Consider the following 24,165-nt stretch of genomic DNA (forward strand, 5'->3'; position numbering starts at 1 on the left):
TATGATGTATGGCAGTCGAGGCTACTGACAACAATGGCAGCGACGAAGCCTTCGAGGACTGCTAGGGATGCGATTTAATATCAGCAAATATTACGTATTCAAGGACTGAATTAATGTCATGAAAAGAGAATAGATTGACAACTACACTATCTGACAGTATGATGTACCGCACCTCAATCTAGAAACGCTCACTGCACTGGAGCGGCCCAAACCGATCGAGTCAGAATGCAGCTCGATCCTCCCTCTGGGAACGTTTGCTTTACGAAACAGAGCAAAGAAGGAGAGGACAAAACGCCCTGTTCCAGGTGCTCTGCTTCACAAACGAGACCCAGAAGTTAACAAGGATCAGTATCGTTCTCCGCACATTGACTGATTGGCACCTCATTGACAGGAGCGTGACAACTCAAAGTAGTGCGTGTGGCATTACAGAAGGTGTTGAATTTCTCGGACAGATGCTAGGTTCAAGCACATTCAGTCATCCTTCTTCGATGACTGACGTCCTTCAGCGGAGGCAAATGGCTCGTCTTCGTCTTCGTCATCGTCATCAGGCAATGGAACATCCATGACGCGTTCGCCGGCTTTCTCCAGTGTCTTGCGACTCCAAGTCCTGACACCTTTCCAAACAGCCTGTATAGTGCGATTAGTGATTGATAAAGTACGATGCTTTCGCCGCGTTGACCTACCCATAGGAAGCTACCAACACCGATGAGGATGACTATCCAACTGATGGAAGCCGCTCGACTCCTGCCAGTGGTCCTCCCACTGCTGACGACGCCTGAACTGCGCAGATTCCACCACTGCCATGGGCTCAATGCAAGTATGGCCTTGATGAATGAAAGAAGACCTAATGAGGCCAGTCCTTTCACGAAATGCTCTACCCAAGATGGTCTTGTTTCGGTCGGCAAGACGCCCGACATAGTACTAGGCTCCCAGAATTCCTTGTAAACTATTGTTTCCACCGGGTCCACATAAAGATTGATGATGGGGTCAGCAATAAAACCAAGCAAAAATACTGTAAACAACAAAATGCTCAAAGTTAATACGATCTGGGTAGATGCACTGCTGATCCAGTGCGCCCATTTCAGACGTTCTAGCCTGTACTGAAACCCGCAGGTCGGGCACTGCCAATAGTGTCTCTTTCCATAATCAGGATCTGCATGGCGCCAGGACTGAAGACATCCCTCGTGAACGTAACGCGAAGAACCTTTGCATTTGCAGGGTCGAAGAAGTCGGCCAAGCTCTGGGTCAGAAGACTCATAGACAACTCGCGGCTTGGGCTGGAGGAAACCTGGCAGGTTTTCCGAAGGGGGGTGGAAGGTAGGAGGGACTGATTCCAGGCAGATGCGACAAGTACGATTGGGGTAGTGTTTATTGGGAGACTCGGGGCATTCAGTAGTCGTATTTTCGTCACTGGACTGGTAAGTGTTTTGAGGTGTCTGACTTGACTCCGAGTTCAATGAAGTATTAGAAGGGACGCTGGAAGGCCACTGCCAGAGCGGCTCATTATGCACATCCATACTGCAGTGGAATGCTTAGAAGCTCAAGTCACAACATATTAACCAAATCTACCAGAGATCTGGTGCGAGAGCATCCGGCGAGAGCTCAGATGGTATAAATACAAGGATGTCGTGGTGTGTTATTTGTGTGGGAGAGAGAGAAAGGAAGAGAAATAGGAAGAAAAAAAGCCCTCAACCAGCTTAAAAGAAGCGATGTGGAGCTTCGAGATAGAAGGAGCCTCAGGCAACGACAGCACTAGTGCTCGCGTAAGCCAGTTCTGGCATTTGTATCGTCACCGCCCCAGACATGGCTTGGCACTGGGCGGATGGACCTAAGCTGTGCTGCGTCAACACCTTGTCGCCTGTTGCTCGGAGAAGGAAAGCTTCACTTGACCTTCAACAATTTCATATTATCTTCATATTACCTTCTTTATCTCTTTTAGAGCTCTGCCATCTTCTTTAGAGCTTTTAGAATCGGAAAGACGTCTCCATGGCTGATCGCTACTCGTTCTCTTTGACTACCTTCTCCCCCAGGTAAGAGGAGCTTGTTGCAGGTGACACCTTAGATAATCGGATGCTAACAATAGCTTACAGTGGGAAGCTGGTACAAATCGGTACTGCGATTGGTCTTATTTTATGGAATTCTCAATGCTGATTGAATCTAGAATATGCCCTGAACGCTGTCAACCAAGGCGTAACTGCCCTCGGAATCAAAGGTAAGCTTTCATTCAAATGGACTAATTGCGCTAGCTACCCAGAATAGCTTCTGACCATCGTTATTTTTCTTAGCAACAAATGGAATTGTTCTCGCCACCGAAAAGAAGTCGTCCTCCCCACTCATTGACCCTCCCTCCCTCTCCAAGATTTCCCTCATCACGCCGGATATTGGTATGGTCTATGCTGGAATGGGTCCGGACTACCGTGTACTAGTCGACAAGGCTCGCAAGGTCTCTCACACTGGCTACAAACGAATCTATAACGAGTACCCTCCAACTCGGATTCTGGTGCAAGACGTTGCACGTGTCGTGCAGGAAGCAACACAATCTGGTGGTGTCCGACCATACGGTGTCAGCTTGCTCATCGCTGGCTGGGATGAGGGTATTGAGCCCGAAACAGGTGAAGCTCAACGCGGTGATGAGGAGGGTGACCTTAAGAAGGCTACTGTAGCTACTGGTAAAACTGGCGGTATCCTGAAGGGCGGTCCCAGCTTGTACCAAGTCGACCCCAGCGGCAGTTACTATCCTTGGAAGGCCACGGCCATTGGAAAGCATGCAACTAGCGCCAAGACGTTCCTGGAGAAGCGCTACACAGAGGGACTGGAGCTTGAAGATGCCATCCACATCGCCCTCCTTACTCTGAAAGAGACGATCGAGGGCGAGATGAACGGAGACACAATAGAAATCGGTGAGTTCTACTTATCTAGATCAAAGGTCGCCGTACGAAACACAAAGCTGACTGACGCAGGTATTGTTGGCCCTCCCGCGGATCATCTTCTGGGTTATGAAGGCGTTGAAGGCGCCAGAGGTCCTCGGTTTAGGAAGTTGACCAAAGAGGAGATTGAAGATTATCTCACCAATCTATGATGGATTTCGTTGGTACGGTTTTTCAACTCTGGCAAGCCTTGTAGCATAATAGACGATTCTTGAAATCTACAAGGTCCCTGCGCCCTAATGACCAAATCAATGAGCATTGCCCCTTAAGAGTTCAGTGGATATCTAAGGAAGCTTGCAACCACTGATAGGGCACTCAATCGAACTGTGCGTGCAAGTCAAGCCGTGACCGATGTACGCTATGACCTGCGCAGCCTCATAGATAAACCACGAGAATGAAGTGCAGCTGTCGCAGATGAGGGCATTCCCGTATAGTGTACAGTTTAATTCTCCGGATAATATGGCAAATCATGCGTCACCCTCTTAGATGTTTGATCAGCTATTGATCAGTGGTCGCGTACTTTCGAAATCTCATTTGCACCCCCAGTAACTGCCAAACGATTCTCCCAATGCATGATCCACTTGAAGGCCCGTTCTACAAGCATAAGGCAAATTCAGAGAAGGATCATGCCAGCACCAACAGCTCTTCTCAAAACTCATGTAACCTCTTAGGGGACTCGACGCGGCGACAAACGGGCCAATGCATGTTCTGTGCTACAACGCGGCCCAAATCACGAAATGCCTCACCTGGATACCTCCCCCATCAATGGTACCTATCGTAGCTGAGACAAGTTCCCTTTCCTCTACAATGACCACCAAATCAAACATAATCAGAGTTCGGAACATTTAATCCTTCAGCTCCCCGATCTTTGGATGAAAGATACCATCGCAACGGTACCCGCAGAAGGATTAGTTCTAGTCTACTCCGAAGGTAAACTTTTGGCCCCTTGACTATCTAGGCCTAGGCGCAATAGTCACGAAGCAATGCCGGAAGGCAGGGAAGGCAGGAGCCTTTCCCGCATCAATCACACGCATGCAGTTGCATTCGACCATTGTTTGCTCTGGGGGGAAACGTTGAAAGCAGGAAATCGAGGGTACACAGCAATAAGGGGAGGAATTATCTCCGACGGGAGAGTGAACAATTTGTACTACCCCAGCTGTTGAGGAGTGCCGTGCGTGGTATGCCCCGGGTGGCTGTTCAATTTTCCGTCTGTTTCTTCGTCTCAGTAAGGTACATTACATGTTGTCTGTTCGCTACTTGAGGTCTATTCTGTCATGAGTGTTCCGTCGCTGGGTTTGTTTCGATAGCACCAGGCTTCTACGTTTGGATTTGATGTGTTGGTGATTTCTAGAGAGGAAAGATCACTGAAAAGGTAAGAGAGACCGTCCGCAGAAGCAGTAGAAACAGTACTGCTGGGCCAATCTCGAATGGTTGAGTTTTGTGCTTGATTCTCTGTGAGTTCAGCTTCTCGTACCGCGCGACCTGCCTATACTCATATCCTAACTCCACACTCAGCAAGACAATCCATGTCAAAGCAACATAAAGCGTGAGATGTCGACCATTCAAGACCCATTAGACGGTATCTCGGGTGAGCTTGCGAACCACAGGGATGGGCTCAAGGCGACTCTCTTCATCTTCAGCGCCATCTCCTTTTACAACGTCGTTGAGCTCGTCGTGCTCGTGCTATCGACCTTCCGGCGTTGGAGAGGCCTGTACTTCTGGAGCTTGCTCCTCTCCGGATGCTTCGGAGTGATCCCGTATTCGCTGGGATTCCTGCTCAAATTCTTCACCTCCGCCAATTCCACCTTATCGGTCACGATGCTCAGCGTCGGCTGGTGGACAATGGTGACCGGGCAGGCATTTGTACTCTATTCACGCCTGCACCTTGTTCTTCGCGATGAGCGTATCCTGCGACGGGTGCTGATAATGATTATCGCGAACATTTTCTTCCTGCATATCCCTACCACGGTCCTGACGTACGGATCCAATGTCGTCGATCGATCGCCTGTATTCGTGCAAGGGTACAATATCATGGAGAAGCTCCAGATGACCGGCTTCACGATACAGGAGGTGATCATCTCTGGCCTCTATGTATGGGAGACGGTCAAGCTGCTCCGACTGGGATCGGACAAGGATAAGCAGAGGATCATGCACCAGCTCGTGGGCATCAATATATTGATCGTCCTGATGGATTTGGCCCTGTTGGGCCTCGAGTACGCCAGCTACTACGCCATCCAGATTACACTGAAAGGCGCGATATATAGCCTCAAGTTGAAGCTGGAGTTTGCCGTCCTTGGCAGGCTCGTTGATGTGATACACGGACATAGACGTCCCATGATAGGCAGAGATGCCGTCCATCTCTGTTCGCTGGAATTCAATACCGGCCCGAACAATGGCGCTACTCAGCCAGGTATGAACGGGGATTTCAACGTATGTGAGATTTCGTCGATTAACGTCGAGGCCGAGAAGATCAAGAGGGCAACCACTGGGGGTTTCAATGGGCAAATCCCAGATGGCAAGATCCTGGCAATGACCGAATTTTCAACATGGGTTGAGCAGCGGTCCCGCGACGATGGTAGCCGAAGGATGACTTGAGCCTTTGCTCCTTAATACCCTCCGTAATGATTGAGGTGTCATGTCGATACGTTAAAGACTCTTTCTGAAATAATGTATAGCATATTATAGCTTGTAATGGCGAGGCGGTTGTCTGTTCTTCCAATGATCGCCTGTATGTCTTCAGAAACTGGAGCCCGATTAAGCGGCGACGTTCCTGCCTGGACCTTGGGAAGCGTACTGTGAGTTCATGAGACGTCAGCAGGCCCTTCGACCAAGCCCGCATCGTCGCCATCAACCCATCCAAAGTCATCGTCGGAATCGGCCTCATCCTGACTGTCCGCAATCTCGTCCACTTTCCGCTTCCGCCTACCCGCACGGAAAGTCTCCTCAACCGGCTGCTGTGGAACAGCGCGGGACGGCTGAGTCGTGTCCGTCCCACGTAGAGAGCCCTGTTTCCGTCATGTCAGTCGGATGTTGATGCAATCCCATTGTCTATAGGGTGATTATTACCGAGTCGACCATGAACGGCACGATGTTCTCATCTGATCTCACTGTCAACGCCTTGCCATCCCTCTTCAGTACCTCCGCGTAGCGGACGCTCCTTGAAGCCATCTCTGACTCGTCATCGCCAACGGCCGGGAAATCTCGGTACAGGACGATGCGGGTGTGCACGCTATTCTCCCACGCGCCACCCGCAAGCAGTGGGCTCAGGGTCGCACGTGGCAGCCCTTTGATCTTTGTGTGGGTTTGATTGATGAGGAGCACAGCCAGTCGTCTTGAAGCCGCCAGCTTCATCAGCTGATTTGCCAGTTCGCTCGTGACGTTCCATTTGCGGTTCATGAGCCAATGGATCTGGGACTTGTCCGTGATCTTCGCCTGCGCTAGACGGGATTTCAACTCGGATGGGCTCAGAAAGTACGAAGGGAACGGCCCTGACACAGAGTCGACCACCAGAAGCTTGGTGCTTTCGGGCGGGAATCCTTGTGGTGGGTGGAGCAGAAGCGCTAGCAGATGTGGCAGCGACTGAGCGCGGAAGTAGGTTACATTGTCCATGAGTTGCTGTGGCGTATCGGATGATTTGGTTGTGTCGAGACTCTGCATGAGCATGCTCTTTAGACGGGGCTTTGGAAGTGGCGAGGTAGTATCTAAACGGTCAGCGATAATCTCGGACGGTCAAGGATGCCGTACCAATCCAAACCACTTTACCACCGTCACATAGAGCGTTTGCGGTTATGCTCATTCTGAGATACACAAACAGGATTAGGCTGAATTGGTTCACCATATGGTCAGTTCATCTGCGGTGAAACTCACGCCAGCGCCGTTTTGCCTACACCAGGTGGCCCGAACACCTCGGTGACATGACCACAAGGAATCCCGCCCAGCGTCGCATCGCTCGTCGACTGTGAAGACTCATCTGAAGAAACCGGACAGATTGCCTGGTCAAGCCGAGGGAGTCCTGTTGAAATCGCACCAGGGACTCCCGACGCGGTAGACGCGTGCAGATACTGCGAAGCAGGGAATGAAATGACGCGACCTACGATAGAAATTAGCAATATATACGGGAAGATCACAGTTTTAATAACTTACCAGGATCTTGACTGGACAGACCCAGGATATCGTGCGTGCTCATCGTAGCACTTAACAGGCGGTGATCACATGTAAGATGGCAGATTCAGGAAGGAGGAATTATTGACGATCTAGGACATTACTGCACTCCAGATCTTGCATTTTTTTTTAGTCTGCCAGCTTGACGTTTTCCAACCTTTGCTGGGGCATATATTCGAGCTGCTGACCACCGAACTGAATGGTTGATCACCGGGGTATCAGCAGCTGCGCCAACTCCAGCGTGGAGATTTTTGATTGTGGAGGTTAAGGGATCCCGAGATTCCGCCCCCATTAATTGACTCACCTCCACAATTATACCATCGCCTCGATCGCTTTATACTCTTCGATTAAATATACAAAACGAGTCTGCTACCTAGGAAAGGTCTGAGTACTTTACAACTGCTGCTTATTTTACATTTTGCTGGTCTTCAGGTCTTCTGGAACGCACATCTCGTCAAATGCTGAGTGAACCTACATTCAGCTTCACCAACTTCCAACAAGATGCTGTGAAGGCTTTACTGTCGTCTACAGGCATTTCGCTGCTTGCAATTTTACCGATACTTATCCTCATTGTCCGTCAATGTGGCTCCGCCCATCCAGCACCACCGAGAGGATGCCGCAGGCTAGGCCTTCCACCAGGCCACAGCAATCTGCACGACGAATTCGACCCCAAGTATAGCAAGGGAACCTCAAAGGATGTCGATGACAAAGGTCAGCCTTTATGGCGTATTAAAGCCCTCTTCACCCATCCCATCAAAAGCTGCGCCGCAGTGGAGTTGGACGTCGCCGATGTCGTATCGACCGGATTTGCGTTTGACCGACAGTTCTGTTTCGCAGAACAGTTCACACCTGACCAAGCGAGCACCAGCGAGGGGAAGACACAGCCCTACTGGGATGCGCGCACTCTCCGTAACGGCCATTACAGCCGGCTGGCACTCATCCGGCCTGAGATCTGGGTTCCTGATCCCGCTGCCCCCGACTACGCGCCTGATCTGGACGAGGTCAGGTCTAAGGGTGTGATGGTCATGTACTACCCACGACCAGCTGGTCGAGGTCTTTCGTTGTACCTCGTTAAGTTGGGGATAGCCCTGCGTCTGCTCCCCCGGGAGCTATCATTCAGTGTTCCGCTCGTGCCGCCATCAGATCGCGCCAGTGCTTACCCGCCTGTCCCGGTGAAGATCTGGAAAGATACCCCGGTGGCCTACGACTACGGCCAACATCTTCCACAGTCCCTGCGGGAGTTTCTAGCTCCCCCAGATGCGGGTGCGTCTCGTCCTCTCACCCTCTTCCGCGTTGACCCCACGCACCACCGGCAGGTCTTTCGCAACGCGCCTCGCAAAGAGGAGCTCGGATTCCAGCCTGTGACAGCCTTCGCGGACGCGTATCCCCTGCATATCCTCAACATCGCGAGTGTCCATGACGTTGCGGCGCGATGTGCACGGGATATCCCGCGGCTGTCTGTGCGGCGGTTCAGGGCGAACATCATCGTCCAAGGGCCTGAGACGTTTGCGGAGGACCACTGGAAGCGCATCCTGATTCGACCAACTGGGGCGAAGAGTGATGCTGACGCCGGGGTCGAGGTACATGTTTCCTGTCGGACGATGCGCTGTCGGCTGCCGAATGTTGACCCTGCCACGGGCATCAGGCATGCGTCCGAGCCGGATAGGACGCTGAAGAGCTATAGGCGGATTGACCCTGGGGATCCGACGAATGCGTGTTTGGGGATGCAGTGTGTTCCTTCTGTACAAGGTGAGTGTCGCCTCCGAACATGGAAGCTTGGTTTACTAACTGTCGATAGAGTTCGTCATCCGCGTCGGCGATACTGTCTCACTGCTAGAGACGGGCGAGCATTGCTATATCAAGTTGCTGAAACCGGGCGAGATTGTGGAAGGGGTGTAGTTCGGCTGGCGAAGTTCTTACCTGGAATGGCGGATTATTGCCATGCTACGAATTTAGGAGCGGAATCGTAGTAATAGAGTAATGCTTGAAGATCTTGATTTGAATTATATATCCTCGAAAACAGTACCAAAGAAGGGTATCCAGAAAAAACATCGAAACAACCTGACGCACGGTAATGCCTCTCAGCCATGCAGTGTACCATAGTATGATTAATCATACAGCCAAAGAGCCAGGTGGCTGCCCTGCTTTCAAAGAAGAAGGATCCGCATCTTTCAGCTCCTCCGACGGCGCATCGCTTGTCGTAGCCTCCACGACGGCCGCCTCGTCTTCCGGATCTTCCGGAAGGACGAGGTTGAGGACCAACCCGATAACAGCGGTGATTGCAAATCCGTTTTCCATAACGAGCTCCACAGCGTTTAGCAGACCCTGCAGGGCGTGGTTATCACCATTATAGGTGAAGAAATACGAGAACCAGTCAGGGACCAGCGTAGCGGCCATACCAACGGCAAAAGAGGCCGTTAGGATGAACCGGTTGCGGCGGGTGAACGGGATCGTGGAGATGATACGGATGCCGGAGATGGCGACGGAAGAGAACAAAAACGTGGTCATGCCACCGAGGACAGGCTTGGGGATGGCTACGATGGCGGCGGCAAACTTGGCGAACACGCCCATGACGACGAGGAAGAAGCAGCAGCAGTAGCCGGCCTTGCGGTTGGCGCATTTTGTCAGAGCAATGACACCGTTGTTCTGAGCAAAGACCGACATGGGCGTGATGGTGAAGAGTCCAGCCAGCAGACAGGTCAATCCATTGCCTAGGACACCACCCTGGACGCGCGAATCAAATTCCGCACCTTCGACTTCGAGCTGGGAGACGTCGCATGTCGCAGTGATATCACCGATCGACTCCATCATGATAACGATGTAGAGTGCGAGGAACGGAAGGATCAGAGGCGCGTATATAGTCAAAGGGAACGTTTTCACCCAGATGAATGAGACAACGGGCGCGGAGTCGATGCCCGATCTGTCGAAGTAGCCGCAGGCAGCTGCCACGATACACCCGACCAGAAGTCCGACCACGACGGCGCATGATTTCATAATAGGGGAGCCGAACCGCTCGCAAAGGATGATCGTCACAAAAACCAGGAATCCGAGACCAATGAACTCAGCACTTCCCCAGGGGAGAGCATGTGGTGCACCAGCACTGGGACACAAGGCACGAGCGGATGGGTCTGATCCACAGCCAGAGCCGCCAGCCCAGTCCTTCATGCCACTTTCGATGAGACTTGCTCCGATCAACAGAACCGTAGGACCAGTCACCATAGGCGGGAAAATGCGTTTTAGGATCCTTGGGCTCATGAAGGACAGGCCGATCGTAAGCAGAGAGCACAAACAAGCTGTGCCCAGGATAGCCCCGTAACCTCTAGGGCACGGCAGCTTGTTGCCGTTGGCATCCGTGGGGCAGTATCCAGACGCATACATCTGAGAGAAGGTTCCTGATGCGACGGTGATTGTGGAGAAGGAGGTGCCGACGACCGATATCAAGCCAGTACCAATGAAGTATCGGGTCTTCCAGATCCGTAAGCGGGCCATCTGAATAGCGGATAGCAGGCCGGAGGCGATCAATGACGTGGAAACAAGGTACTGGTATTCGGCGTCTCCGAAGTTGGCGCCGCTAGAACCGCCCAAGATGATGGGAGGAGATATGACTTGTAACCATTAATCAGTGGCAGTCGGATGGATGACGTCTCCGAGCTTACCTCCAGCCAACATGGCGAGAGCATGTTGAAGACCCAGAATGAAGGCAAGTAGCACAGGTAACCTGTCGTGCAGTCCAAAGAAAGGGGCCGTCCTTCTGATGTTCTTGGTAAAGGGGATTCTCGGTGTGAAGAGGTAGGCGTAGTTGTAGTCTCCAACCAATCCTTCTCTGTTGTTAATCATGCATAGATTAGCATACATAGACGACAAGAGATACGAGTGCTCGTAGACGACTAACTTGGTAGTCCATGTCTTCACGATCCGTCGAGCTTTATCGCGGAAAGTCCGCCTGGGACTGTGATCAGGACCGATTCGATCGGGTCCGTCCATGGTGGGTTTGTGTGGACGGGTTTCAAGTCTAGTGTTATTCACAATGACTGTGAAAGGTGAAGTGCAAGATAATTGCTGGTTCTAAGCTTTGTTCTGCTGCTGTGGCACACAGAATGTGCGGGGAAGAAAAATGTCCCGAAATCGGCCAATGACTCAATCTTGGCCGAACAAAATGGAGCGGATCAGGAACGAGTCTGGGGATTCTGGTCCCGCAATTTGAACGGAACCAGTGCGCCCTATATAAGATGAGCATTTTGCGAAAATCGCGAGATTAGGTGAGGATGCTAAAAGCATGACAGCGATACGGCTCTATCAAAGATGATAGAATCAGGGTGCGTGAATCAATCGAATAATCTGACGATTGGTTATCTCTCGCGTCGCGTGGAAGAGGATTCCAAGCACTCTTTTAGCCGATGGATGGCTAGCGACGATGTCCACTCTCGGGAATAGAAGGGGGTTTTCACTGGCGGACTGACCACTAAACCACGGTTAGTCTTGTGCGATGTGGAACTGCCACGCTTGACTCGTGTGGAGGTTGATAAGAAACACTCTAGCTGACAGGTGCTGTTTGTGTAAAATCCACCCATCTTATCAGCAAGGCGGGGGCCGCCGAACTTGCAAGGGCTCTGATAGCTATATGCCGAACGACATCTGAATTACAGCTCTTGATGCCTTTCCCTGAATATCCCTCAAAGTTGTGATTGAATCGTGAATGACCCTGAGAGGCGGATCTTTGTCTGGTTCGGCATACCTCTAGATAGAGAATTGTCAGATTTGCAGACAGGATCCATCAATTGAGCGATTCATAGATGCATAGATGGATGGGCCCGAGGATCGCTCAACAATAGTAGCTGGCCTATGGTCATGATTGTAGTTACTAATAGATTGAGCTTGCAGCGAGATTTGAAATTAGTACTCCGGTGGTTGGATATATATTGGGAAGGGTATCTACGGAGTACTCCATACTCCATACTTAACTCAACCTATCCATAGTGAGCCCCAGGAAGAACCCCGACGAGTGACAACTCGAAAGGAAGATTATTTCTCCGACATGGCATCTGTCACACCTTATTTTGATGGACAAGATCGAAAGTCAACCAAGTCGTTGGCTGATTCGGTACGGTCTCCATTTATTTGGTCCAAAAAGGGCCGGGCCGGATCTGAAGGGATGTCTCAGGATCATGGTTCACCTGCCACACTAAAACCTCTTCGCTTGCTTCGAGGCTAGATCACATACGAAGCTGCAAAGGAAGAAGATGCCAATATCCTCCACCAGCTGGGCTACTGGAATTAAAGGATTCGACTTTTTAACCACTTGTACCGGAATCGCGGACTGATTGCGACAATCGCTGCCCACCATCTCCGCCTACTTCTGCAGACATCTGTCATGTTATTGATGTGGAAGACTGGATAGACGGAAGCTTCAATGTTTGTATTCAAATCGATGTTTGTTTGCCATGGACAAGATGCACGGAGACGGATGATGATCTGGTTTCCCTTGCCTTAACAAATTGGGGAGAACTACCGCCCAGGTAATGCGGATGAGAAGGTTCGTTGTGACGCTGGGGCCTACGCATGGCTCCAAGAAAGCTGTCCGTCTGTTCCTATTCCACGACTTTATGGGTTTGGGCTACAGAGACACCCGTAACTGGATTCCATGTTCTATATATACAGACTTCTTTTAAAACCCTGATCATGTGATGAGCCAGTGTGGAAAGGGAACAGTGAAAAATAAACTGTTGTATTATACCTGTGATATTTTATAGCTCAAAAAATGTTACAGATATCCTAGATACAGAGGCCTAGAACCATTCTGGGCAGACTAGAAGGTTTAATGCTAGCCTGCTAAGTAAGACTGCCTTTAAACTAGTACTTATTTAGAAGCCTTTCTTCCCTTCTGTGTATCTTGCGGCGGTTACACTGCAGAGGCCTTAGTACCCGATTATAATCCTCTGAAATCTGATTAGTGCTGGAGGACCCCAGAGACAAGAAACATTATCAACTCCAAGCCCCACACCTAGAGCGGCTAATTGACTATATAGTCGGGAGAGCAACAGAGAGATAATGCAAAAGTGATTGACTTTCCATTTCAAATTATCTTAGTACCATGGAAACCCAGAGCCATCGAAGTAAGGGCGGGCCCATACCATTGTTGAGGTTCGGGAATGCAGGGCGGTTGAAGCGTTTGAGTCGGCATATCACAGAACTCTTTAACACTTTATATGTGATCTAGGGAGGCGTGTTATTGGGTGCGACCTCTGCTCGATCAGAACTCATTTTGACCACAACCCCCGACTCCATGTAGGTCACGCAACGGCCATGGATCTGCAGGGCGATTGCTCGCTTGATTTAGATCCCCTTGATATTGTTATTCAACAGGAGATCAGCCGCTCGGAAGCTTCGACGGTATTCGAAGTACAAATATGTGGGAAGACACGCGTGATGAAGCTGGTCAGTCAAGCTTTTTGCCATTCCAGGACGACGCTGACATATCAGTTCCATGATAATGGTGATCCAGGGTATAGCGAAAGAGGCCGAGACCTGAATCGTTTCCGCTGCGAGCTAAATGCATATCGTAACCTTCTTAAATTCGGCGTGTGTGAGCGTGGCTTTGTTCCGTTCTTTCACGGCTGCATCGATCGCCTGGATCCATCCCATTTCCACCAACAGCTAAATCATTTCAAGGACGATAAATTTCTACCGAGGGCGATTGTACTCGAGTACTTCCCGGAAGCCGAACGGCTGAATTGCCTGAGTTATTCCGACGATCTGTTTCGCTCCGCGGTTGATGGGATCAGAGAGATCCACGGAGCACTTATCCATCACCATGACGTCTATCCCAAGAATATGCTCGTTGTATCCGGCACTAAACTTGTATGGATTGATTTCGATGTTGCAACAACATTCAAAGATATGGGCATTCGTGAGAAAGCATACTGCGAGCATGAAGTCAAGCTTGTCAAGAGTTTTGGAGAGCTGTTGGTTTGTGTATCTCCCTCGCAACAAAAATCAGATACTAACTACCGTAATATCCAGAAAGATGATCAGTTACAGGGCCTACCCCCCAACACAAAGTATTATTGAGCCAGAGTCCTCGCAAAATCGATTTAGCCTGGTACTGTAGCGATTGTTATTGCCTTACATGCTAGAAACATCGAGACACTCTTTGAAACACGACGATCCAGCTTTCTGGCAAATCACTATGCCTTACTGGGCGTTCAACGCCTTTCAGTTTATGAAAGACAGAGTGGAGGATAAGGAGCAGTATGAAGTCTCTTTGCGTGAAGCATTTGAATCTGGAAGTTCGCATGCCTAGCCATACAGAATCCGATCCTCTTCGCCAACCTTGCGATATAGGGAAAGCGAAGAAGCAAATCGGTGGGTCTAGGCTTTAAGTGTTGGATGCCTTCTATACGTGCTCATTACGCACAGACTTGCCACGTACCCTGCAACCACAGCTGATTCGAGGACAAGAACGTAGAAGTGATGATATGAGTCGCAGCTGCATCTTGCCGACCTGTTCCAGGCTAGAGTCCTCATCCACTCTGATGCACTGTAGAAGACCATGTCCGGGTACCATAGAGATAAGGCGAATCTGCGCAAAGAAGTTCAAACGCAGCCATCCTCTTGATGTCAGACTTCGCAACTACTTCTTTGTTTGGCTGTTGGTACCTCGGTCAACCCATGGAGTGGACAAATGTAAGCTCATCACATTCGGCAACTTAAATATGAGTCAGGGCTCAGATAAAACACTGCAGTGCCATTGGCGCAGTCATCATTTGGAAAGTCTATAAATAATATAGCAGGCATGATAAAATGATCATGAGTGCGTAGTTATGATCTCATGAAGTGAGGTACATGGAAGCTGCTTGATGCCTGAGGCATAAGAACTTGGCAATGTGCCATGCGACAACTCTAAATTCCTTCCCAACACTGCCAGCAATCATGTGAACTGCCGATGATTTTTCACTCTTGGACAAGGTACTTTCCTAGCCTTGGAAAAATTAAATATGTGCAGCCTGAAGTCCTGACCATTCATCATTCAAACGTATCGCGGAGAATTGCGCCGTTAGGTCGGAAAATCGACTCAGTAAATTCTTCTATTTGACCAGAATAAGCAACCGCCACAGACAGCGAGTGGCCAAAAAGGGATCTTCAGCCACACTCGTTAGTAATAATGGAAGTACCTGCAAGGCTGCAAGTCCACCTGCAAGGGCGGTAGGTACGGTACCTCGTACCTTAGAAAAAGTGTTGGGGATTCAACAGAAGGCGAATCTGCTCTGATTGGCGGATTTGATGGCCCCTAGTCCGAAAGTGGAAGATTCTAGCCGTCAATTCGCCATCAGATCGCCCGCCCAACAACCTAAGGTAGTTTATGGCCCTGATAGCGGTAATCGTTCTATACCCAGCTTCTGTATGGTTGGCTGCAGATTTGACAGTTGGAGGGCATCAAATTGATGGAACTTGCAGCTTGGTGATTGAGACTGGCCTCCGTTTGACCTCGGAACCTCATGATCATAGGCATCTGATCATTGTCAGTCCACCTGTTATCTTTCTCCGTCCATCCCCATCCCGTCTGCTTTCATCATAGCAACATCTCTCGGCCCTGCATTGTCCGAATTCAATCCGTTCGTTGCCCCAACCATCATCGGCTTGTGGATCCTGGGGTGAATGCAGTTGAACGGTCAAGTTCTCCTTGCCCTGTCTTTTCCGTCGGCTCATTACTATTTTTCGCCTTCACGCTTCTTCCTTCCCCACCTTCTTCTGTCTCCTTTCGCTTTTTAATTCTTTCGTTCCCGCGTCGTCTTTTTAAGAGCGTGCTTCTCCCCCATCAACCTGCCTTCCCCCCTCGGTTTGGCAACCACTAAGTGCGGACATCCTTTCCTTGCGGATATACCTCCGACCTGAAATTAGAGGATTTGAAGAGAAAAGCAAAAGGTCGGCAACATGTCTGCGAAGCCTGCAGACGCTTCTCGCCCGCGGGCTGGTGACCCCAAGAAGGTCCATATCGCCGACACGGCCATCACTCGTCAGAACTGGTACAAGCATGTCAACTGGCTGAACGTCGTCCTCATCATCGGTATCCCCTTGTACGGGTGCATCCAGGCTTTCTGGGTGCCTCTGCAGCTCAAGACCGCCGTCTGGGCCGTTGTCTACTACTTCTTCACCGGTCTCGGTATCACAGCAGGTTAGTTGCCACAAGACTCATATCCTGGGGAATCCTTAGAAATACTAATGCATGACGTGCAGGATACCATCGTCTTTGGGCTCACTGCTCCTACTCCGCTCGTCTGCCTCTGCGTATCTGGCTCGCAGCCGTTGGTGGTGGTGCAGTCGAAGGCTCCATCCGCTGGTGGGCTCGTGACCACCGCGCTCACCACCGTTATACCGACACCGACAAGGATCCCTACTCAGTTCGCAAGGGTCTCCTTTACTCGCACCTCGGCTGGATGGTTATGAAGCAGAACCCCAAGCGTATCGGCCGTACGGACATCACCGATTTGAACGAAGACCCCGTCGTCGTGTGGCAACACCGCAACTACCTGAAGGTCGTCCTGGTGATGGGGCTCGTCGTGCCCATGCTTGTGGCCGGTCTCGGCTGGGGTGACTGGTTTGGCGGCTTCATCTATGCCGGTATCCTGCGTATCTTCTTCGTTCAGCAAGCCACTTTCTGCGTCAACTCTCTGGCCCACTGGCTCGGCGATCAGCCGTTCGACGACCGCAACTCCCCCAGAGATCACGTTATCACTGCTCTGGTCACTCTTGGCGAGGGTTACCACAACTTCCACCACGAATTCCCCTCGGACTACCGCAACGCCATTGAGTGGCACCAGTATGATCCCACCAAGTGGACCATCTGGATCTGGAAGCAGCTTGGTCTGGCCTATGATCTGAAGCAGTTCCGTGCCAACGAAATCGAGAAGGGTCGTATTCAGCAGCTCCAGAAGAAGATCGACCAGAAGCGTGCCAAGTTGGATTGGGGTGTTCCTCTCGACCAGCTTCCCGTTATGGAGTGGGATGACTATGTTGAGCAGGCCAAGAACGGCCGCGGACTGGTTGCTATTGCCGGTGTTGTCCACGATGTGACTGATTTCATCAAGGACCACCCTGGTGGCAAGGCTATGATCAACTCCGGTATTGGCAAGGATGCTACTGCCATGTTCAACGGTGGCGTCTACTACCACTCGAATGCCGCCCACAACCTCCTGTCCACCATGCGTGTCGGCGTTATCCGCGGTGGCTGTGAAGTAGAGATCTGGAAGCGTGCTCAGAAGGAGAGCAGCGAATATGTCCGCGACGAGTCGGGTCAGCGCATTATCCGCGCTGGTCAGCAGGTCACCAAGATCCCCGAGCCCATTCCCACCGCTGACGCGGCATGAGCATTTCTTTACGTTATATCTCCTTTTCCTCTTGTATTTATTTTATGACCGCCGCTTTGTTTCGAGCGTATGCTTCACCCTGTTCTCTCATCTCACATCGTTGATGTTCAAAGTCTAGCACATTGTGGGCGTTCTGAAAAATTTTCTTCCGGTGCGTTTGGAGTTGCTGGAGTTGGGTTGCTCATCACATGCTTCGGCACATTCATGAAGTTGATCCGTCGAACGATCAACTGTTCGTCTGAAGACATTCTAAAAATGCGAGATACGCAGACCTGTTTGAAACGAATTTTAAAAGACATGATACCAATATGTTTCGTTCCATTAAAATTGAGTAGAAGGTAAACCAGATGGGTGCAGAGCTGTAGAGTAACCTACCATGACGGCTTCAGAGTTGATCAAAGTGACAATGGCCAGCAGGGGTCAATGATAGAAACCATAGTACGAATTGGAGTCGGTAGGAGATTCAAGATAAACAAAGGAGCAATTCCGGGGTCAGAAGGTTAAGTGACGAAGATCTGCGAAACACTGAAACGAGGAGTTGCGCTATCTCATCTTGGTTAGTTCTGCTGCAGCCGAGCTAAGCAGCACACTAATTACCTACAACAGCACCCCAATGGCAATGCAATGCCGTCTGATTCCTTACATGCCTGTGATTTTTCTATACCTTAGTTATAACGATATGGGATTTGCACAGTTGACTGGTTAATGTCTATAGATAGATTATCTGACTGGTGGTAGTGAGTTACTTAGTACCAAATCTCTGTGATCTATTTACTCCGTAGAATTTAGCTAATTGGTTACGACGCAAGACAAGATGGTGTATGTGCATTGTTTTTCTCTACGAATATTAAGTCGTCTGACTCTGCTTGAGGATCTTATCTGCTATTCTCAATTATTAAGTAGGTATGCAAGATGCCGGGATTGGCTTTTTTTTCTAGGGTGAAGAAATCAGAAGATGATGCGGTGTGTCGTGTTAGTATAACAGTACCGATCATATCCAGGAAACAGCGAGCCACATAGCTCCCTCCCCCAATAACCCCCGTGATGCCCGTGAAGACGATCAGACTGCCATACCCGCTCCCATAGCCACAGCCTGCTTGGCTCTTCCATGGCATGTCCTTGATGAGGGCCTCGCTCAGCGGCCCGGAAACAAGATTCCCGATGCCCCGGCCGGCAGCCTGGCAGGCGAAGACCATGCTGGACTCCGCGGAGCTCTTCTTGCGGACGACGTCGCGCATGATCACCGGCCAGGTGCTCGTGTACGAGCCTGCGAAGAGGCCGTAGACGATGGAAAAGACGAAGAGCGGGGCCAGCGACATGGAGAACCCCCAGATGAGGAAGACGCCGATGGTTGACCCGATGGTGGAGACTAGGATGCAGGTCGTCACGTCCCATTTGTCGATGATGGCGCCCATTACCACGCAGCCGACTACCGGTGCGACGTAGAAGAGGATGACCGTTAGTGCTTGCAGGCTGGTCGATGCGCCGATTACTCCCGCGTAGGTGGGGAGGTAAATCGACGGCAGGAAGAACCCGAGGGCCTCGATGATATTGCAGATCTCGAAGAGGGCGAAGGTGGATGTGATGAGGAAGCGCAGGTTGGGGACTGGCGCCTTGGGACGCTGGGAGACTGGCACGCGGGGCTTCACGAAGCACACCAGTGGCGCTGTGAGGATGAAGAGGGCGATGGCAAACGCTCGCAGGGCGATGGGGAAGCCATATCGGTTCAGCAATTGCTCCATCACGATTGGGAGGACAACGCCACCAAGCCCGGTGCCAGCCCACATAACGCCAAAGGCGAGCCCTTTGCGTTTCTCGAACCAATCTTCCATCAGGAGGATGCATGGCAAGTACGCCACGCTGCCGCCTAGGGCATAGAAGAGATTCCCTGGCTGATGATAAGGCTGGTCACGTTGGTCGAGAGGGAACTCAGGGCTAAAGCAAGACACATCATCAGGACGCCAGCGCCGCACCCGAGGCGCTGATACTTCGGCCACCGTCTATAAGCGGCGAAAACGATCGGAAGATCCAGATACATGATTCCCTTGAGACAAGGAGGAATTAGTTAGCTTTACTGAGATTACGCCGCATGATGCCGTCAGATCCTTCCATAGCACAGGTCCCGATTACGGCGAGGTTGCCGGAGTTCTTGAACTCCGGTCTCTTGCTGTAGTAAGCTTGAAAGACTCCACAGGTGAAGGCGAAGCCCCAGACAAGAGCTTCCCTGACGAAGCATGCTGCAAGGAAAAGCCAGGCATCCTTTCCGCGATCGATGGGTGGGAGTTGCCGTGCGGTTTTATCAGCCGACAGTTGAATAGTGCCTGTCACCTCGCGAGGAGTCCGAACACCTTTTGGTCTCGCTTGACGAAAAGGGTGAGTAGGATACTTCAACCATCATCAAAGGAAAGGTAAGGTAAGAGGGGCAAGCAGAACTTTTTCTCTTTGGTTTACAGGCGTAATAATGGAAGAGGAGGACTTGAAAAGGGAATAAAGGCCAGCAACAATCTTAGATTCATCTAGCCTGACTTTGGGATATATTGATTCTTACCTCTTTTGCGGCCATACAGTCAGAGACCTGATAGAACTGGCAATCGAGACTTTGCTGCCTCTTTAGCAATGTCACTGCTAGCGTGCCTCACGCCATGCCTAGTAGCCTGAGCGGTCAATTCTTTAAACCTCGCACCTCAGCCAGTGTCTGCCTCATACGAGCTAAATCCTCCTTACGCCCCTTCACCATGCTGCAGTAACCCGCTGTTATCATTAGGAGCTGAAAGTCCTTAAGCCAAGTATTCGCTGCCTCGGACAAATTGCATGTGACCACGGCCAAAGGCTTCTGATGCTGTCTCTAGACCTTCACTAACCGATCTAAAGCATAAGGTACTATTTAATACAGTAGGCGAGGTATAGAGCCGCCGTACATGAACAATGACCACTGATCGGATATGCGGAGCGTTAGGCCCTACCACATCACATGAAAGTATGTAGATAACTCCGCACAGTTAAGGCTACGGAGTATATATTCTCTCCAGACGCGAGAGGGTCGTACGGAGTACTATTTATATGTGTATTAGCTGATTATGGTTTGACCGCATGGTTTGATGATCGTGGTCTTTTGCCGAGTGGGGATCGCAGCCCAGCCCGTGGTCTACCCCCAACAGCAGTAAAGCAGAGTATGGAGTAGGTTGGCTAATGATAATACCTTACCGATTAATAATTGAGCAGCTGGGAAAGTGTAGATGAAGATATTGTAAGGTAGTACTAGATCATGATAGAGTCTACTACGAAATAGAGGAGACTATATGGAGTATACAGATGATGATACTACACCTAAATAGGAATACTAAACCCAATCAAGTAATGAACTGCTAGCCAGGAGGGCGGAGTTAGAGAGCCCTCCATCGGAAACAAAGCTTTGATTATCGTCTACTGAGATCGTGGCTATCGTTGCGCCATTTGATTATTTATAATCTGTTACTCCAAGCTAAAGGTCTACCCCGCCTTGTCCTAGCGATTTGCCCCTCTCTACCGTCACCATTAGTCCACTCTTCTCTCGCGCTTTATATCTGCACGTCCTCGTCCTCCTCGCGGGCGTCCTTCTTGTCACCGTGGCTCCTCCTCTCCGCCTCACCTCCCCCGCTTTCAGACTCTCTTCGGTCTTGAGCCAGCTTCGTGGCTCTCGATTACCTACCACTACCACCGTTTACAATTCCGCATTGACCGATCTTCGCAAGTCCCTCACCACCGCCAGTATGGCTCCCGAACATCTGCGTCGGCCCCCGCAGGCCCCGCCCCTCTTTACCGCGACTGCTCAGTCCATCGTCGACGACGCCAAGCGCCTCATCGAGACCTCCCGCAAAGTGCAGGACAATGTCGTTGCGAACGTCAAGCCTGAGTCAGCGACTTTCGATTCGGTGCTGAAGCCTCTGGCCCAAGATGAGAATACCATGGCGCTGGAATCCCACATCTTGAGCTTCTACCAGGCCGTGTCGACGGAGCAGGAGCTACGGGATGCGTCATCCAAGGCAGAGGAGTTGATGGACGAGTTCTTCATTGAGACTGTGATGCGTGAAGACGTATTCAAGCTCGTCGATGCTGTGCTGAAGAAGAACGAGAGCCTCGACCCGGAGTCCCGGAGATTGCTGGAGAAGGAACACAAGGATTACATCCGCAACGGTCTGGGCCTTCCGGCCGGACCGAAGCGAGATCGCTTCAAGGAGATCAAGAAGCGTCTGAGCCAGATTAGCATTGAATTCCAGAAGAACCTGAACGAGGAGAACGGTGGAATCTGGTTCACACCCGAGGAGCTCGACGGCGTACCAGAAGACGTTCTATCTGGCTTGAAGAAGGGCGAGGGCGAGCATGAAGGCAAGCTCTGGCTGACCTTCAAGTATCCCGATCTGTTCCCGACCATGAAGTATGCGAAGAACGCGGAGACGCGCAAGCGGCTGATGATCGAGAACGAGAACAAGTGCAACCAGAACGTGCCTCTGTTCCGGGAGGCCATCATCCTGCGTGACGAGGCTGCTCGTTTGCTTGGATACCCAAATCACGCGGCGTTCCGCATTGAAGACAAGATGGCCAAGACCCCAAAGACGGTTGACGACTTCCTGGGAGACTTGCGGTCGCGTCTGACTGCGGGAGGACACAAGGAGATCAAGGCCTTGTTGGAGCTCAAGAAGGCAGATCTCGAGTCTCGCGGCGAGTCCTTTGATGGCCGCTACTATCTATGGGACCACCGTTTCTACGATCGCCTCATGCTCGAGAAGGATTACTCGCTGGATCAGCAACTGATCGCCGAATACTTTCCCCTGCAGACGACCATCGAGGGCATGCTGAAGATCTTCGAAGAGCTGTTTGGCCTTGTCTTCGTTGAGATTACCGGTGAGGATCGTGAAAAGGTTGCGCCCACCGGCAAGGGAAGCGATATCGTCTGGCACGAAGATGTCCAGGTCTTTAGCGTCTGGAATGACGAGGGCGAGGGCAGTGGGTTCGTGGGCTACCTCTACTTGGACCTGTTCCCCCGCCCTGGCAAGTACGGCCACGCGGCCAACTTCAACCTTCAGCCGGTAGGTGAATTACATGAAGTTAATATCCCTTGGCTAACAATTGTAGGGCTTCATCGACGCTGACGGCAAGCGGCGCTACCCCGCCACTGCATTGGTGTGCAACTTCACCAAGCCTACGGCCAAGAAACCTAGTCTCCTCAAGCATGACGAGGTGGTGACCCTGTTCCATGAGCTCGGGCATGGAATCCACGACCTCGTCTCCAAGACGATCTATTCACGCTTCCACGGAACCAGCACTGTCCGGGACTTTGTGGAAGCCCCCAGTCAGATGCTGGAGAACTGGTGCTGGACGCCGTCCCAGCTCAAGTCCCTGAGCAAACACTACTCGACGCTGTCGCCTGAGTACCTCGCCGCATGGAAAGAACAGGCCAACGGCAAGTCCCAGCCGCCCGAGCGCATTCCCGACGAAGTCATCGAGAACCTGATCCGGACCAAGCACGTCAACGACGCGCTGTTCAACCTCCGCCAGCTGCACTTTGGCATCTTCGACATGACGGTGCACGAAGCCGAAAGCCACGAGCAGATCCAGAAGCTGCCCATCTCCACCACATACAACCAGCTGCGTAAGCAGATTGCGCTGCAGGACGGCCCAGAGGTCCTAGGACTGGGCGACGAATGGGGCCACGGCGAAGCAACCTTTGGTCACTTGATTGGAGGGTATGACGCTGGATACTACGGATATCTCAGGTAACTCCTTTCTTCCTCTCTGATGTACGTGCAAGCATCTAATCGACCGCAGCTCCCAAGTCTACTCGGCCGACATGTTCTACACCGTCTTCAAGGACGACCCGATGAACCCAGCCGCCGGTCGCAGATACCGCTACGGCGTCCTCGAGAAGGGCGGCAGCCAGGACGAGATGAAGACGTTGACCGACTTCCTCGGCCGCGAGCCCAAGACCGACGCCTTTTACAAGGAATTGGGGCTGGCTTAGTCGGTCTACATCAATTGATTAGAAGCTAAACAATCAAGGATTCGCTTCGCTTCGTACCTATATTAGCATTGTTACTCGGTCCCGCATAAAGTGATGCGTAGGCTACCTTTAGCTCTCTTGTCGATAAGACACCCCAGTGGCTTCTCCGTAGTCTTCGGTGACGGTGAATTACTAGGAGCGGTATAGCATTTCGGAGATGTTTCAACTCGCCTAGATATAATTGCCCTTCCAAAATGGCTATATAAAGGACCTCGGTGTTGCTTCTAGCTAAAAAAAGTAGTCATTCTTGGTATTTAATTTTATCTTTCCAGTGCGCAGTTGTTGAATCCGCTTTCTAATGTCTTCTTGGCCTTAACTAGTTTTGTTTCAGTTCTTCATACCCTTAATAACTCATTTCCTCGTTCGTTAATGTCGCTTTCCAATTAAAACTCGACGGTCACGACCTTGAGTATATTTCTCAAGGCCGTGTTGCAACTATTCTCTGCTGAAAATCTGATATTCTTCTTGAACTGTATTCCTTCATCCACCTTGTAAACCCTTGCTTTAGATTGCTCCACCTCCTCAATAGCTTCTGTTGGATTAGTAGCTGCCATCCCTCACTTGTTCAGCATTGTTTTTGTCCTTTGCAATGTCTTAATAATCACACTTTGTCTGCTAGCAGATATGCGTTTCTCCTTATTAAGCTCTATCTGAAGGCAGCGTATTTCTTGTGAAT

At 50.9% G+C, this 24,165-nt stretch overlaps 9 protein-coding genes across 9 annotated transcripts; 5 read left to right on the forward strand and 4 right to left on the reverse strand.

The window, feature by feature from the left end:
• Window positions 1-471: 471 nt before the first annotated feature.
• On the reverse strand, window positions 472-1,517 carry ALT_3171 (E3 ubiquitin-protein ligase MARCH; the record flags this gene model as incomplete). The annotated part of the gene is made up of 2 exons (XM_033561765.1): window positions 472-627; window positions 684-1,517. The coding sequence occupies 2 exons, from the start codon at window positions 1,515-1,517 to the stop codon at window positions 472-474; spliced, it is 990 nt and encodes a 329-aa protein (XP_033417656.1).
• A 469-nt stretch (window positions 1,518-1,986) lies between these two features.
• Window positions 1,987-3,079, forward strand: pre8 (proteasome core particle subunit alpha 2; the record flags this gene model as incomplete). Its single annotated transcript, XM_033561764.1, has 5 exons — window positions 1,987-2,030; window positions 2,091-2,110; window positions 2,162-2,212; window positions 2,286-2,900; window positions 2,961-3,079. The coding sequence occupies 5 exons, from the start codon at window positions 1,987-1,989 to the stop codon at window positions 3,077-3,079; spliced, it is 849 nt and encodes a 282-aa protein (XP_033417655.1).
• A 1,399-nt stretch (window positions 3,080-4,478) lies between these two features.
• On the forward strand, window positions 4,479-5,522 carry ALT_3173 (uncharacterized protein; the record flags this gene model as incomplete). Its single annotated transcript, XM_033561763.1, has 1 exon — window positions 4,479-5,522. One exon carries the CDS (start codon window positions 4,479-4,481, stop codon window positions 5,520-5,522), a length of 1,044 nt encoding a protein of 347 aa, XP_033417654.1.
• A 206-nt stretch (window positions 5,523-5,728) lies between these two features.
• On the reverse strand, window positions 5,729-7,113 carry ALT_3174 (uncharacterized protein; the record flags this gene model as incomplete). Its single annotated transcript, XM_089599508.1, has 5 exons — window positions 5,729-5,932; window positions 5,994-6,628; window positions 6,690-6,748; window positions 6,795-7,017; window positions 7,071-7,113. 5 exons carry the CDS (start codon window positions 7,111-7,113, stop codon window positions 5,729-5,731), a joined length of 1,164 nt encoding a protein of 387 aa, XP_089456251.1.
• A 433-nt stretch (window positions 7,114-7,546) lies between these two features.
• On the forward strand, window positions 7,547-8,987 carry ALT_3175 (MOSC domain protein; the record flags this gene model as incomplete). Its single annotated transcript, XM_033561761.1, has 2 exons — window positions 7,547-8,837; window positions 8,887-8,987. The coding sequence occupies 2 exons, from the start codon at window positions 7,547-7,549 to the stop codon at window positions 8,985-8,987; spliced, it is 1,392 nt and encodes a 463-aa protein (XP_033417652.1).
• A 213-nt stretch (window positions 8,988-9,200) lies between these two features.
• On the reverse strand, window positions 9,201-11,072 carry ALT_3176 (nucleobase:cation symporter-2 family protein; the record flags this gene model as incomplete). The annotated part of the gene is made up of 2 exons (XM_089599509.1): window positions 9,201-10,693; window positions 10,745-11,072. The coding sequence occupies 2 exons, from the start codon at window positions 11,070-11,072 to the stop codon at window positions 9,201-9,203; spliced, it is 1,821 nt and encodes a 606-aa protein (XP_089456252.1).
• Window positions 11,073-16,019: 4,947 nt separating this feature from the next.
• Window positions 16,020-17,452, forward strand: ALT_3177 (stearoyl-CoA 9-desaturase sdeA; the record flags this gene model as incomplete). The annotated part of the gene is made up of 2 exons (XM_033561758.2): window positions 16,020-16,260; window positions 16,323-17,452. The coding sequence occupies 2 exons, from the start codon at window positions 16,020-16,022 to the stop codon at window positions 17,450-17,452; spliced, it is 1,371 nt and encodes a 456-aa protein (XP_033417649.1).
• An 875-nt stretch (window positions 17,453-18,327) lies between these two features.
• On the reverse strand, window positions 18,328-19,490 carry ALT_3178 (uncharacterized protein; the record flags this gene model as incomplete). Its single annotated transcript, XM_033561757.2, has 2 exons — window positions 18,328-19,387; window positions 19,450-19,490. 2 exons carry the CDS (start codon window positions 19,488-19,490, stop codon window positions 18,328-18,330), a joined length of 1,101 nt encoding a protein of 366 aa, XP_033417648.2.
• A 1,711-nt stretch (window positions 19,491-21,201) lies between these two features.
• ALT_3179 (M3 family metallopeptidase) lies at window positions 21,202-23,450 on the forward strand (the record flags this gene model as incomplete). Its single annotated transcript, XM_033561756.2, has 3 exons — window positions 21,202-22,518; window positions 22,565-23,205; window positions 23,258-23,450. The coding sequence occupies 3 exons, from the start codon at window positions 21,202-21,204 to the stop codon at window positions 23,448-23,450; spliced, it is 2,151 nt and encodes a 716-aa protein (XP_033417647.2).
• Between the last annotated feature and the right edge of the window lie 715 nt (window positions 23,451-24,165).

Source organism: Aspergillus lentulus (assembly GCF_001445615.1).
Source record: "Aspergillus lentulus DNA, contig: Alt05, strain: IFM 54703, whole genome shotgun sequence".
Lineage (NCBI taxonomy): Eukaryota > Fungi > Ascomycota > Eurotiomycetes > Eurotiales > Aspergillaceae > Aspergillus > Aspergillus lentulus.